The sequence below is a fragment of the Anastrepha ludens genome, chromosome 2 (assembly GCF_028408465.1).
Source record: "Anastrepha ludens isolate Willacy chromosome 2, idAnaLude1.1, whole genome shotgun sequence".
NCBI classification, from domain to species: Eukaryota; Metazoa; Arthropoda; class Insecta; order Diptera; family Tephritidae; genus Anastrepha; species Anastrepha ludens.
Window position 1 is genome coordinate 26,347,295 of NC_071498.1, and position 17,139 is coordinate 26,364,433.

At 35.4% G+C, this 17,139-nt stretch overlaps 1 protein-coding gene across 1 annotated transcript in view; it reads right to left on the bottom strand.

Annotated features, from left to right (window-relative positions):
- Positions 1-604: 604 nt before the first annotated feature.
- Positions 605-17,139, bottom strand: part of LOC128866119 (rho GTPase-activating protein 92B) — a 31,169-nt gene continuing 14,634 nt past the window's right edge. The window contains exons 4-5 of the mRNA XM_054106624.1: positions 5,046-6,006; positions 605-2,569 (exon numbers count right to left, since the gene is read on the bottom strand). Coding sequence (XP_053962599.1) covers positions 1,458-2,569; positions 5,046-6,006 — 2,073 coding nt within the window. The 3' untranslated portion in view covers positions 605-1,457. The remainder of the gene's footprint in view (positions 2,570-5,045; positions 6,007-17,139) is intronic.

Genomic DNA, 17,139 nt, shown 5'->3' on the forward strand with positions numbered 1-17,139 from the left:
GTTTCTCGGATGCTATACCTGCGTATAGTGCACGTTTAGCGCTGCTCAATTTGAAATCGCTCATCAAAAGAAGGTCCATATTAACTTTTTGACTCTTGATTTTTCTTTACCTAAAACAATGTTTACGGATATGCCCTAACTTAAGTATAATTGTTAATTAGTCTATAACAAATTGTTGTTTCATAGACTAAATATGCAAAAAATTTAAATAAATAAAATAATTTTTGATGATTTTTGAGTAATTTTGCGCCTGCCTTTTTTAAAGTCAAGCCATTATTTACAATAATTTTGCTTTAATTAATTTTAAATCTTTTTATATTAAATAATTTTCCAAAATGTTCCACAGTCGAATGCATTATAAACTATTTCCATACAATTCGGACAGACATATGCACAGAGTAGTTCAGCAAAGTTAAAAACTTAACCAAGAAAATTTAGCTGCAGCGGCTGTTGTTGTATCAGCATAAAACATTTCCCAGCGAATATGGAAACAGGTTCAGTATGTATGTCTGTATATAAGAAAAGTATTCATTGCGGTAAATATTCCCGTTATATATTTTTAGAGCTGCTATAACTTTACTAAAACTATTTAATGGTTGCTGGGGATTTTAGCCCTGCACCAAATCACATCACATAATTTCCTTTGAAATGTCGATCACTTTGAAATGTCTGCAAACTGTTTGAGTTTCACTGCTTTTATTTTCAGTTTGCAATCTTTATTTTTTATTATTTAATATTTGATTTGGGTTTTAGATTTTATTAGTTAATAATCGACATATTTCATCTACTTTTTGAAAGTTTCAGATTCACACGACAATTGATTTTTGCAAAACGACAACAAACATAATTTTTTTCTTTTCTAAACAAAAAAACGCAACAATTTTATGAATATTTAATATCTGGAAAGTATTACTAAATAAAAACTCCAAGTTAATAAAAATAATTGCGACTTAAATTAAAAGAATTTTATATATAGCTAATAAATTTGTATCTTAAAGCGTCGGATAAGCGATTTTTATATGAACAACCAGTTTGCTAAGCAAATAAATTATATTTTAGACATGATAAAAATAGTTTGTAACAAAATTTTAAAAACAGAATTTGTCTTAAAATGTAAGATTCTTTTTTTTCTTTTTTTTTCTTTTTAATAAAGCTCAATTCTTAGCTGTCATACTGCTAATTTTGTAACCCAAACACGTATAATTTATGCAATTTTTAATTTTAATAGAATAAAAACAATACTGGTATGCCATTTGATCCAACCTCAAATGCAACGCATTTCGCCTTTGCACAGTTTCAACTTTGTCTGCTCTGCCGAGGCAAACATTTTTGCCGCATAAGCTGCTGTATAACAGTTCAGTTCGCTAACAGTGCGTGCGTGCATGCACAGGAGTATGTCTGTGTATGTGTGTGCATGATTCTTTAATAACTATACAAATACAAATACAAATGTCCGCTTAATCCGCTTGTTTCTTCACCACCGTAGGCGGTGGTGGCGCTGGCACCGTGGGCCGTTTCGTCAGCATCATGTGCGGTGAAACGGGCGTTGTGGGTGTGATACGTGTTATCGGCGCTGGTGTTTGTGTTTGCGCTTGTGCTGTGCTCACAGCTGATGTTTTCGTCACCGATCCTGTTGTAGTTGACGCCGCACTTGTCGTTTCTGATAGCGGCTGCTGCTGCAGTGGCGCGCAAATATTGGCATTCGTATTCGAATTTGAACGTGAATGACCGCCACTGCCAATGCTGTAGATACTGCTAGTGCTGTTTCTGTTACTGCTGCCGCCACCGCCACCGCCACTGTTTATGTTCGCATTTTGTTCCGAATTCAAAAGCCGCTGATTGTGTTGATTTTCACGCATTGCCGTCACCGCATTGTTATCGCCACAATTTTCGCTGCGTAACTTTTCGATGAATTTCTCAGTGGTGCGTGAAACTATGCCAATTCCACCGCCACCCATGCCACCATTAGCACCACCACAGCCATTACCCGCTTCAATGGCTTGTGTTTGTGTTGGCGTTGTCTCGTCATCACTTTTACCACCGCCACTGCCACTGAGACCTAGCACCATGGGTCGTTTCGGTATCTTTGGTTTTTGTGGCAAATCTGGCTTGAATACCAGTGAACCTATGCTCTCAGTGCTTTTGCGATCCGCCACCGGCGAGGGTAAATTATCCAAACCGAAGAATTGTGTACGTGTCATGGGCACCGGTTTAGCTGACAACGGCGGCTCAGGTGGTGGGCCGAGCGGTGTCTGCTGAGTAGGCGGCTGTTGGAACTGTGGCAACTTTGGTAATGGCGGCTTTTCCGGCTTTTCTGTGCTACTACTGATATTACCATTGTTATTGTTATTATAATTATTATTAACTGCTAGCGGAGCAGGTATGGTGACTGTGGCGGCTGCTGTGTTGTTAGGAAAGAGTTCTTTAACGCGTGAGTTCATCTCATCGTTGCGTTGCGAGTCATTGTTGGTGGTAGGGATTTTCTCCACTACTTTGGCGGCGCTTGGCGGTGAGGGTGCATAAGCTTTTTGACGGCGTATGGTACCGTAACGTGGACTCTCAAGAGAATCTGCAAAAAGGAAAGTGAATTAAACAGATTTTACGTTTGAAAGTAAATAAAGTCAATAAAGTTTAAAAAAAAAAAATAGTCTCAGTTATTAATCAACTTAAACCTAAAAAAGCACCAGGTTACGACAAAATCACCCCAAAAATGCTAAAAGAGCTTCCCAATATTGCCGTTCTTCATATCAGGCACATATTTAACGCCATCTCTCGTACTGCCTACTACCCAAAAGCTTGGAAATTGTCTCAAATCATTATGATTGGTAAACCTGGGAAAGACTTAAGCCAAGCATCCTCATATCGGCCAATTAGTCTATTGTCCATACTTTCAAAGCTATTTGAAAAGTTGCTCTTGCAGAAAATAATGCCCTTTATTCAAAATAACAATATTATTCCTCAACACCAATTTGGATTCAGAGCAAAACATAGTACAACTGAGCAAGTTCATCGCATTGTGTCATTTATACGAAAGTCCTTTGAGAAAAAACAGTACTGCACTGCACTGTTCTTAGACGTAGCACAAGCATTCGATAAGGTATGGCACCACGGCCTAATTCACAAAATTACTAGTTTACTGCCTACGAATGTACACCTCTTGCTGCAAAACTATATCACCAATAGAGAATTTGTTGTAAAGCAAAAAGATTTTTTCTCTCGGCATTGTAGAATAGACGCTGGAGTTCCACAAGGCAGCGTTCTGGGCCCTATTTTATATGTATTATACACATCTGATATGCCAACGACGAGCCAAACAATGACATCAACATTTGCCGATGATACTGCAATACTTTGCACTCACACAGACCCAAAAGTAGCAACGTCTATATTACAAAGGCATATACTTGAAACAGAAGTATGGCTTAAAAACTGGAGAATAAAGGTTAATGAAACCAAATGCGTGCATATTACTTTTACTCTAAGAAAAGAAACTTGCCCTGCAGTTACAATAAATGGTCAGAATATACCACAGCAAAACGAAATAAAATATCTCGGAATTCACTTAGACAGAAGGCTCACGTGGCGGAATCATATTGAAAAGAAAGTGTCGAATATCAAGCTTAAAATTAAAAGCCTATATTGGATGCTTAATTCGAAATCAGCATTACCTCTAGAATACAAAGTGCTACTATATAAAGCCATGCTAAAACCAATATGGACATATGGTATAAAAATGTGGGGAACGGCTACGCCCTCAAATATCGAAAAACTTCAGAGAGTGCAATCTAAAGCCTTGCGGATAATCACGGGAGCTCCATGGTATATAAAGAACGCTAACATTCACAAAGATATTTGCATACCTCGTGTAGCCGATGAAATAGTACGGTTGAGCAAAAAATACCTACAAAAGCTAGAAGACCATCCCAATAAACTAGCGCGAAATCTACTTTTAGATGAAGGTCACACACGATTGAAAAAAAGAGACATCTTCAAGTCTGCACTATCTTAATGATCTCATCTCACACGAGAGTCCGTCCACAACTTCCTCCAACCACATCTATCACATTCGAAAAAAAAAAAAACAAAAAACAACATCATTTTCACAATCGACATGAGGGACAACGGAAGCTCTAAGGGAGACTGGAAACTAGGCCTTTCCGGCTCCCAGCTACGAAGAATCGGAGACTGCAAACCCGTCCTTTCCAGCTCCCAACTATGAAGAATTGGAGATTCACAACCGATTTAATCATATACGTAAATATATGTTCATTTGAGCAAATAATTCGTTTCTTAGCACTGGCAAGGAAACATATTACTCTAGTATATAAGATTTGTAAACTTATTGTTAGTTTCTTATACAAGAAATATTCAATAAATAAAGAAAAATGGAAAAAAAAAAAAAATATAAAAAAAAAATAAATAAAAAAAATATTAAAAGAAAATAAAATAAAAAAATAAAAAGCAAAAATAATAATAATAATAAAAAACAACAGAAAAAAAGTTTTTGTATTTATACATTTGTGATGGGTGCGCCGGTTAGCACGAGAAGCAACTGGCGCGCTTTTTTAAACTCGACAAGAAATCGCGTAGGCGGTTATCGCGTCAATCAAGAAGAAGAAGAAGATAGAAGTAACTTGTATTCTCTTGGTTCTAATTTACGATCTGCCTCTAACCCAGAGTGGAAACTCCGCTAAAAGAAATCTTAAAAATTGCAAAAGTATCGGCAAGGCGGGGACTTTTAAGTATTTGAAACAATTACATATTTCCCCAATTCACACACTTCCTAAACACTCTATTCGGCAAAAAAAAAAATATTTTCAACATTGTTTTAGGTGGACACCCCTCTTTCCAAAGTATGTTTAATCTTTTGATGCCTTTCTCGATGTACTCAAAATAAGCGTTTGTTTACTCGCTCGCAGCAAACGGGCAAAAGAGAGATTTTAAAAATACCTAATTTTATTCTTTCGCGCACTCTCAAAACCGCTTCGAACACGCAAAAGTTGTTAACGAATCAAAAACCATATTAGCCCCTCCCTAGCACTCACCCGTGTCATTCCGATCCAAATGTTCGTTCGAAGAACCAGATTTGCTTTTACCCTCTACAAAGAGTTTGCTGCGCACTAGCGTCACAAAGAATTCCACTTCTCCCTCGAAAAAGTAATCCCACTGACTAATTAGCAGCTCCACAATCACATTCACAGCCGATGAACTATTCACCTGTCCCAAATAGTCTGCCGGATTGCTTTTATCTACACGTGGCCACAACATATTTGGTGACATAACAATTGCCACATTTTGCGAGCTCATCTTGTTTTGATCCACGTTCTGCGTGACCAGCCAGAGAAAGCGCGTTAGATAGCGCAAGTTCACGTAATTCGCCTTCGGCAATTTGGCCAGCGTCGCTTTGATGGCCACCTTGCGTTCCGCTTCATAGCCTCGTTCCGCTGCATTAATAAAGTCTTTGTAGTATTTGTAGGTAAGCAGCGGTTCGGGTAGTTCACGCAAATACAGTTTGAGTATGGAGCCAATGACATGCGGATCCTGATACTCTAACGGTAAAGGTGTCTTCACATATTGCGCCTCCAACGCGTGCTTCATGCGTCGCAACTTGGTGCTAGCACAGCCCACACGCAGTAAGCCCTCCTCGAAAAGACCGTTCTCGATGAGACAGCAAATACACAGCTCTATAATGTAGGAAATCTCACGATTCGTCGATTCTAAATGCTCTGTAAGCGATGTGCCAAAGCGTGATTTAGCCGTCGACTGTATGATATCTTGTATGGATGCAAGTGAGCCGTTCACCTTCTGTAACGCACGCTCGTGATAGTTGCGCTGATAGAGCACATAGTCGCGCACGCTCTGGACGATGACATCCTCTTTGGTAATCAGCTCGAACATGAGTGCGGCAAGCGAGTCACGCTCTTTCTCCAACTTCACTTCACATTGTTCCTGTTGGTCTTTGATGTGATTGATTTTAGCGGGCGCCTCATCCAAGCGTACGGCGGCCTTGAGAGGAGGTTGGGAGAAGAAAAGGCAAAAGGTTAAAATTTGCTTACAATTCTTTATAGAATATATAAAAAAATATCTGTATACTAAGTAGTATTGTACCAAAACAAAATTTATTTTTTAATCATAGATTATTTGACTTTAAAATCTCCTTCTAGCTCAGTCACACATGCCAACTTAACCCAACTCTCCTAACACCCTTCTCTATCTGAACCGATCCCAGCAGGTTTTTTATGGCTATCGTTAATGCCTCGGTGATATTTAGAGTATCACCTACCTAGGCAGGACATTGGGCGGCTCTAACAACAATAACAATTACTCAAAAGGCTAATAAGACTTTTTATTATTCGCTTACAAAGCCTAATTGACTTAACATCAACTTAACTTAAATTAAATAAAAAGGCGTCTAGTTTTCAGTTTGAGCCTTACGGCACCTCTGGTTGAATACTGAAATTGTCCGAAAATTATATTTCCTGGTGTGGTGCTCTCGAATTGGTATGCTGAAAAATGAATTTGCCGCAGCTGGGCTTTTTTTATAGAATACCTTAAACAATTAATGTCACGCGGACAATCCAGATACGATTCAGATCCTTAAGACTAATATCATTTGAACCATACGCGACAGCTAAGGAGTGAAGGGTAAGAACATTAAAAGAAGGTCTTGGGGTATTGGGTTCGCAGCATATGCAACAGCTTAGTCAACCTCGTGAAATCAATTATATGGTATTTTACCAATAACGCGAAAATTTAGTTTTCAAATAAAACAAAAATGTTGTATGGAAAAAATTATTTATGTACACATAAATTATTTTAATTAATTTTTATTTTTTAATTTAATATAATATTACTTATATTTTTGAATTTAATGTTATTTTACCTTTTTACCTTTTTATTTTTTTAGATTTTTTTTATTTTTTATCTTTTTTTATTTTTTTTATATCTTTTTATATCTTTTTTATATTTTTTTTAATTTTTTATCTTTTTTAATTTTTTTATCTTCTTTTAATTTTTTCTCTTTTTTTAATTTTTCTAACTTTTTTTACCTTTTTTTAATCTTTTTATCTTTTTTTGTCTTCTTTAATCTTTTTTTATCTTTTTTATTTTTTTCATTTTTTTATTTTTTTCATTTTTTTATTTTTTTCATTTTTTTTTTGTTTCATTTTTTTTTTTTTCATTTTTTTTTGTTTCATTTTTTTATTTTTTTCATTTTTTATTTTTTTTATATTTTTTTAATTTTTTTAATTTATTTATTTTTATTTTATTTTTTTTTTTTATTCGTTTTATTCTTATTTTTTTTTTTTTATTTGTTTTATTCTTATTTTTTTTACTTTTACTTTACTTTTATTTCATTTTTAGTAATTTTTTATGTTTTTATTATTATTATTATTATTATTTTATTAATATTATTCTATTATTATTATTTTATTAATATTATTCTATTATATTATTTTATTATTATTATTTTATTCTTATTATTTTATTATTATTATTATTTTATTAATATTTTATTATTAATATTTTATTATTATTATTTTTTATTACTATTTCGTTTTTATTCTATTATTTTTTTTATTAATTTTTTTTATTTATTCTTATTTTATTGTATTTTTTCTTATATTATTTTATTATTATTCGTCTTTTATGACATTTTATTTTACTTGCAAACTATTTTTAATCTTCTTTTACTTTATTTTCTTTAATTCATTGTATTTTATTTAAATTTATTTTATTATACTCTTATGTGTTTCTTTTTTTGGAATTTCATTTTCATTACCATTTTTATTTTTAGGCTTATTTTACTTCATTTTTGTTATTTTATTTTATGTTATTTTTATTCTTCTTTATTTTATTTTATTTTATTTTATTTTATTTTATTTTATTTATTTCAGTTTATTTCATTTTTATTATTTTTTTATTTTATTTTATTTAAATTTATTTTATTTATTATATAGAGAAAATTTCAAATCTATATTCGGTAGCAACAAAAAAATACAGAAATACCACCCTTTAGTGTCGATCGAAACGTTATGCGCCAAACTCATTCGCTTTGTCAATAACCAACACCACCTCCCCTTCTTACCGCTCCATCCATGTTCCATAAACTTCACAGCTGTGCGTTGCACTTCACACCGCGATAAGCGAATATTTCGCAAATATGATTTTACAGCCCAATCAATGACAGTGACATCAGACAGAAATAAAAAGAAAACATGCGCGTGAATGGCAACGCGATATTGAAGAAAATATAACCGCAAAAAAGTACAAAAATAGAAAGGTGAAACTCTGCATCAACACCGTGGCATTTGATGAAGTATACTGATGCTGAGACGCGTTTATGGCAGAGAGGTGAAGAATGGGGGTGTTCGAAATACGCAAATTTAATCAATTAAGTTCTGACTAAGCCAAATGAATAATCGCGCTTGCACCTATCCATATATTTTTATTCGCACAAAAATCACAATTCGTACTTACATACATACAATTGTACAATAGGGTACACACATACATATATATAAATTGAATAAGATTGAAAGTTTATTTGAAAAGTTGCAAGCAAAACAAACAAAATTAAAATTGGGAAATAAGTGAATTTATCTCTTCTACGACCTCAGAACAAAATGGTCGTCCCATAGGCAGAGGGTTGTGTTATTGACTGATTTTGAAACTCCTACGCAAGACAAACATTTCTACCAAATGATTTTAACATATAGTAACTTAGTATTTTAGTACCAAGTTTGATAGATCCTGCATAAGTCTCACTGCACTGACGAACCAAAAAGACAAATTATTTATTAGTATTGCTTCTGAGTTATTAATTAAAAATACAAACGAATTACACTTCCAAAAACGCACAAAGGAAACAAAATGCTTAGAAGTTGCTCCCATACAATCAAGTACAAGGCAACCTCGATGCAGCGCACCTCGTTACAACGAATTTTTCTATTGCATATAAAGGGTCTTTCTTCTGTGGTTTTTTTTTTTTTTTAATAAACTCTATGTGAATAAAAAGTGCACGATAAAGAGGAGCATTACTTGCATATTGTGTTCTCACATTCCTACAATAAAATGGCAGAATATTCCGAAGCGATCGCTTGGGGACATTAAATCATCAAATCAGTTCTACCAAGTAAGGGCAATCTATAAGTACAATACTGATAATAATATCGTAAGTAAAAGATAGGCACAATACAGATATGCTGCTACCAAGAAACTTAAGATTATACGAGCATTAGATGAGAAGAATACGACGGTATGGGATCTGAGAAGTTTAAAGAGTATGTTGGGGGTGTCAACTAATATATTAACTTGTATGCAGTGAAACCTCAAAGAAACGAAATTTATGGATATGAACAAATTTATATATAGTTAAAACCTCGACATACGATTTGAGAACATTTTAAAATTTGGAGAAAATTTTCTGCACAAAATTTAAATTTGTTTGTGTAGAGTATAAAGAGTGAATATTTCACTCTATACTTACATTTTTTAACGGAACTATGACGGTTTAAATTTATGTATTATGAAAATGTTACATAAAAAATCAAAATTTCTTTTTAATATCTATGGGTATTTTTTATGAGAAGCTTTCCAAAAATTAGATTTTTTCAAGGGACAGAGCAAACAGTTTGCTTTCATTCAAAGAAATATCACGAAACTATCAACCACCAACTACAATTCGGAAGCACACAGTTTCGTAACCTCAAGCATGAAACGCCAATTGACTGAAAAAGTTGTTCCTTATAGCTGTCGCTCCTCAAAGTAGCAGACCAGATTTTATTGGCGGAAATAATCGATCGAATGAGTCGACAAAACTTCCCTGCAAGACGAATGCAGAATTGGAAGGTTCTTCAAAGAGAATCACATGATGATAAAAAAGTGAACCCAAGTGTTTTGACATGACTGTTTGCAGAAGACTACGGGAAGCTGGATAAGCAGATAGCAGTCCACGAAACAAGCCACTCCTGACACCAAAACGTTTGAATTTGCAAGAAAACATGTTAGCTGGACAGCTGACATGGGGCGTAATATTTTATGGACAGACGGGTCAAAAAAAGTTTAATATGACGGCACGGGTTCACGACAATATGTTCATACGTCCACCTGACACCGAAAATCAGCCTCAATACACTCGAAAAACCATTAAACAAGACGAAAGAATAAATCATGATTTAAATTAGAAAACGATGAATTGATAATATAGAACATGCATAAATATGCATATGATCAGAAATGTTTAAATAAAACAAAACAGAGTTAAATTTCAGGCAAATTTATTTTATCTCCTTCAAAATATGACCCGTCTGAAGCAACACACATGTGCCAACGTTTAACCCAGTCCTCCATGCACCCCTGGTAGGCCGACGAAGGGATGGCCTTCAGCTCCTTCGCCGCATTCTCTTTGATCTCCTCTATCGACACGGAAACAAAAAGAAGTCGCACGGGGCCATATCAGGTGAATACGGTGCTTGCACGATGGTACTTACTTGGTGTTTGGGGAAATAATCCAGCACAATTTGGGTTCGGTGAGATGACGCGTTATCATCATGCAAAATCCAAGAATTGTTTGCTCACATTTTCCGTTTGCGACGTACAACATCTCTCAAATGCTTCAAACGGATAAATAATAATATTCTTTATTGACTGTCTGGCTCGATGGAAGGTACTCATGGTGCACTATGCCTTGGCAATCGAAGAAAACAGTCAACATCACCTTCTCGGTACTTTTTGATCATAGGGTATGTCTTGATCATACAAGTAGATATATGTTTGTAGGAGACAGTTACATATTTAAGTAATCGCAACATTGCCGTATTGCCAATTAAAATGACGGGATGTTAATACCATTACCAATGTATCTACGTACAAGTATGCGTCACATGTGAAGTGATTGACAGACACTACTCAAAAACTGATTTTGGTCACTGTAACACTTTTAAAAGTCTTCTCTCTTCACATTAAATAACGTACACATTTTTTTCGTATTGTTATTGCTATCGCTACAAAACCACTAGTCACCACAACACATGCCATGTACGGCAAGCGGACTTCCTAAACAGTTAAGAGCCACACGATTAAATTAAAAATAAATATAAGGTAATATAAAAAAGCGGAAAAGCAAAACTGCAGAAAAGAAAGAAACCACCAACAATAAGTTTCGAAAAACAACTCACTGTAAAATCTGCTCCAAAGACACAATTTCAAGCAAACATTGCAGAAAAAGCAGATCAAAAACCGATTAAACGGTCCAATCAGCAAATGACCGACAACAATGACGAAATTCAACTCAGTTTTAGCAAACGGAGTTGAAGCAATCATGTCGGTGGCAAAAGTAACTAATGTGGAAAAGTGACAAATTCGTTAGAAAACGTAAATGGTCAAGTGACATACAATCGACAACAAAAGGCGTGACTAGTCATGGCAAGAAAGAGGAGTAGAAATCACAATTAAAGCAAACAATTTATTTTGATGAAGTTCGCATGCTTAGTAAGCGATATTCGTGCTTGCGTATTATATTAATAAGTTAATGAAATACCCTACTCCAATACTAAGAGTAAGTACAGTCTGTTTAATAGAAGCGTGTCCGCCATAAGTCAGAAACTATTTAATATTTATTATACGCAATGTATTCAAGGAATAAGCAGACTTGTTGTAGATCCTCGACAACAAAAACAAAAATCGTAGAAATTTATAGCTGAGTCACTTGGACGGTACATAATTTTTGTTGTAAATGCGCTTAAACCCAAAAAAACAACAGAACGCCGTGGTGGTAAAGAGAAAACGAATTGCACTACTGATCATTTATTTGTTACTATTGCCAAGAGGGATTCTTTTAAGTCATCAAAAGCCATTCCAGCTAAAATTAAGAACGATGAAACAAAAATAAATTAGTAAATGAGGAATTAATAAATTTATTTATTTACTTTTTGGAAATGATCCTGTGTGAAATGTCAGACGTCCAAAGGGGAAGAGTTCTCATCACAGTTCACAAAAAACAGCACGGTGACGGCAACATAATGATTTAGGGATGCTTATCTTGGTATGGAGTACGACCTCTTCCCCTCATAACCATTAAAATGGATAAATTTATTTACAAGGACATACTTCAAAAAGTGATGCTACCACTTGCGGAGGAGAGTATGCCACTTCAGTGGCTTTTTATACCCAAAATGCTCCTCAATATTAATACGTGAATGATTTTTACAAAATAATGGTAAAGTTATGGATTGGCCAAGTCAGTAACCCGACCTGAATCCCATTTAAAGTCTTTGGGGAGATTAAAAGAAGCGAGTCGGGAAGGATATATTCAAAAAATAAGAAGGATTTATGGCAACAAATCAAAGAACTATGGTATTCCACTGATCAGAGACACCTGATATAGGATTATCAATTCTATGGCAAGTCGAATAGAACGAATATACAGGTGGCAGTAAAATGGATTGTGGTGTTGGAGCTGGAGCATATTCTTATACTTAGAATTGAAAAGTCTGTGCGTCTTCCCAATACTTGCGGTGTCTTCCAAGCGGAAGCTTGTAGGCTACTAATCGCAGATTTCTCTTTTAAAGAAAATATCGCTATTCTTTCCGATAGCCAAGCTGCTACAACTGAATACAACTGGATTCGGCTACAACCTCTAAGTTGGTGAAACAAACCATAAAGTAACCTTAATCTGGGTCCCGAGACTTCGAAACATTGAATGTAACGAAAAAGCAGGTGAACTGGCAAGAGGGGGATCTGCCATGAATAACGTTCTTGCAATACCGGTATTCGCACCATTAGGTGCAGTCAAGAATACAATTTCCCTAAAATACCTCCGAATCGCGGATTGTAGATGGAGAGATCAGACAAAGTGCAAAATTTGCAGAGCGTTATGGCCCACTTACAACATCAAGCAATCGTGGACACTGATAAACCTGAAACGAGGGGACGCCTGGAGGCAATCATAACTGGCTTCTGGTCACATACTGTCATAGTTGTAAACAACAGGAGAAAAAGGAAACAATTTTCCATTTCCTCTGCGAATGTCCTGCCCTATGGAAGGACAGAATGTTAACTCTGGGCAAACCGCTGTTCGAGAGTCTCGAACAACTGCCGGGCTTAGATGTCAACAACCTAATAAGGTTCTTAAACCTCACAGACTGGATATAGTCTTGCTGTAAATAATCGTTAACCAAGTTGGTAACGAGGATGTGGCAATAAAATGGTGCGGAAGCGCTAATTGGATTCTGGATGAATCACCACGGCGAACACAGTGGTAATTGATTAAACTTCGATAATTCAAACCGCGTTTTTAATATTTAATAATTTTGATGACCACATGAATACTTCCTTTTTGTTCCTATTGTTACTAGTTTAAGTTTTAAAAGTTCCTTGAATTATTATTTATATTTGTTATGCGAGTATTATTATTATTATCTATTTTTAGAAGGCCATTACGCACTGCGACCAGAGTTGATCTATTGTGCAAGGCCTATTTTTGTAACCCTAGAGTTTTAGGGGATTAATCTATTTTACGAGTATTAATCTATGAAATAAAAACCACATTTGAATAAACGTTATTATTAATTTAAAAAACTTGCATTTTTCGTTTGGACGTGGCGGATACCTATTTTAATGACGTGCACGTAAGGCACGATTTTTTCACATTTTCCACTAATAGATGAATTTTTCGTCTCTCACTTTCGACCGACGAAGTTCGATAAGCGAATTAGTTTTGTTTATATTTTATAAACTTAAAAGTTAAAATTAAACTAAAAAATTAGTTTCTTTCTGTACTCTCACACAGGACTTTTATTATGCGCCAATGTGTGGGCAATAGCAAAATCTGCATACACACACATATGTATGTATATATGTATGTTCATATACTGTTACAAAAACAAAAAAGAAGGGCTCACAGTTGGAAATTAGTTTTGAATTGGCAAATGACTGAATGAATATAAAATATGAGGAAATATTAAAGGTGTCCATAGAAAGGCAGCGATCGTTAAACGGCGGAAGGTGACAATGTCAAAATTAAACTGTCACATTTTGTGTAACAAAAAACAGTTATGTGCCTACCTACTTTAGCAGACAACGCGCACACAACTAACAGTAATGAAAACACAAACAACAATTCAACAATATTTGAAGGTTCAAACAAAAAGAACAACAATAATAATAACAAAAAAGAGGTAAAGCAAATGCCAAAGCCAAAGCCAAAACCGAAGCTCAGGCAACAAAAAAAAGAGTGATAAACTTAATATTTGTAGCGAATTAAAAAAAAAGTTCATTACGTAATCACCCGCACGCCCAACCGCAAAACACACTGACTCTGCTCAGCTGCACGATTTGAATGTCCACCACATGCATGTATGTATGTGTGTGTGTAGCAGACTACTCGCCGACTCAAGTTGATTTCATGCGGCTGAAGAGCTGTGGTTTCGTGTAATCACAATAGCCGCATGCGAAAGGCAACTTATAGTAATAAAAAATAAAATAATAATAACAATAACATAAAAATGAACTCAAACAAAAACAAAAAAATCAAAAGCGAATTATACAATTGTTAAATAAATTTAAATGATGAATATCGAAAAGAAAATAGTGCGGAAAAAAATTAACAAAAATTAAATAAAAGTAAAGACAAGGCAATTTAATTATGTTTAGCTGGCGCACTGACATTCAACCTTGGTTTATTTGTTTGATTACTAATGTTATAACGTGTTGTTTGTTGTTGTTGTCGAGCTTAGCATTATCTTCGCATTACTGTCGTAATTTTTTTTTTTGTTGCTTCAATTGGCATTGCTGATTGTTGGCCAACTCCAACTGATTAACAGCGTTGACTAACCATCCAACCTGACAAAAATCGAAAAATGAAAAAGCAAAGAGTGGTTGTTAAACATGCAAATGGGCGTGGCCGTAAACGATTATACGCACCATTAGCATAGTTTAGAAATTATTCAAGGCACCACCAGCGGAAAAAGGAAATATTTACGTGAAATAATTTACATATACAGTGGCTTACATTTAAAATCGGGCAATATTGAATGCACTTGTGCAAGAGGGTATTATAATTTGGCTCACAAAGTGGTAGTAAGTAATAGAGAGCAGTCGATTTAGCCATGTCTGTCCATCCCTTAGTGCGCGCGTACAATAACCCGAACTAAATTTCATTACTTGGTACACTTTTTGCTCTTTATCGTAGGTAGGTTGATATTGAAAATGGGCGAAATCTCTTAATTACCGCGCCCACTTCCCATTAACGTTAATTTCCAAAACAGCAAAAAACGTGATATTTCTGTCATAAATAATGCAAAATGATTTAAATCTGGTACAAATAACGAGCCCAAAGAAAAAAAACGACAAGGTAAAATATGAGAAAAACAGCGCTGCCACGCCCACTTTATGTATGTCATGCCGATAAGGACTTAACAAAACTCCCGATAAGACATCAATATTATTGATATTAATAAGCCACGCCCATAAAAATAAATAAATATTTGGCGCGTATACTTCTGTTAGGTTTTTGGCCGAGCTTCTCCCCCTATTTGTGGTGTGCATCTTGATGTTGCTCCACAAATGGAGGGGCCTACAGTTGTATGCTGCCGCCGAACGACAAACGATTTTTTATGAGGCGCTTTTTCGTGGCAGAAATACACTTGGTAGTTTTGCCATTACCTGCCGAGGGGCGGGCATCATCATCACCAATTCCTTTTATCCCGAATGGAACATAGGGCTTCAGACTTCTATGTGAATATATTTTAACATATACTTTCCGAGGGACAAGAAGGAATAGACACATCTAACGAATAGTACAATATACCACATTGATCAAAAATTTCCCGGAATATGTACATACCTACATACATATATGCATTGAGAAAATTCAAAATAAAAGTTGTTTCCTCAAAAGCGATATTATCGCCTTCAAAGTACTCGCTATCAACTGCAAAGCATTTATACCAGCACTTATGCAGCTCTCAAAATATTTTTAAACATTTCTGGAACTCTCTTTTCGGCCTCCAGAGCCGTCTTAGTTCTTTCCATTACTTCCTTTCAGCTGTTAAAACGCGTTTTTCATTATGGTCAAACGAAAACATCGCAGAAGCCGCATCAGGTGAATTTGATGCCTGCTGGATAGTGTTCGTTTCGTTTTTGGTTAGGTTAGGTTAGGCATATCTGGCTGATCTGAAATAGTTCTCACATAGACCACAAGGGTCCGTAGTGTTACCAGTGTTGTTGGAGTCGATTTAAACATAATTCGTGATACATGCCTTGACGAGTTTTTGGTAAAAAATGCATGGACAAGGATGGCTCAGTGCGTCAGTGCATGGTGCAAAATCGACGAGCTAATTTCCTACAAATCATTTCTTTTTTGGCAAATTGTTTCACGTAAACGTCTCATAACCCCCAAATAATAGTCCTTATTAACGGTCTCACCTTCTGGCAAAAATTTAAGGTGTACAGTACTGCTGTAATCGATTAATCCATAAAAACCATCAGCATCGCTTTCTTTTTTGACTGAAAATGTACTGATTTTTTTTGGTTTTGGTTTATTCGGAGCTCTCCACTCACTCGCGTGATGTCTGGATTGCGTGTCCTCATAAACCCACGTCTCGTTTACACTAATGATGCGTTTGATTAATGTTGGGTTGGATTCAGCATTGGAAATCATGTCTTCGGCGTTATCAAAGCAGTCCCTTGTTTGCATGAAATTCACGCCCATTGAAACCCAAATCATTAACTACAATGTCCTGAAAGAATCCATGGTCACTGTCCAAGTGCTCTGCCAGCTCTCTGATGGTTAATTTGCGGTTATTGATCAACCTTTCGTTCACTTTATTGATGTTTTCTTCAGATTTCGATGTCAACGGCCTGCCACTATGTTCGTCATCCTCGATGGACTCACGAACTCTTCTAAAACGTTCATGCCACTCGTAAGCGGCTGTTTTCTTTAGAGTTTCATTACCAAAACAGTTTCCCAAGATTTCGAAGGTTTCCGCACCATTGAATCCATTTTAACGCAAAAATTAATACAAACTCGTTGTTGAAAATTCAAATTCATTTTTAAAGCTGTAAAAAATCGAAAACGCGTGCTGATGATGTAGATTTACTCAAGCCAGCGTAACTTTTACAAATGACAAGCAATGGCGC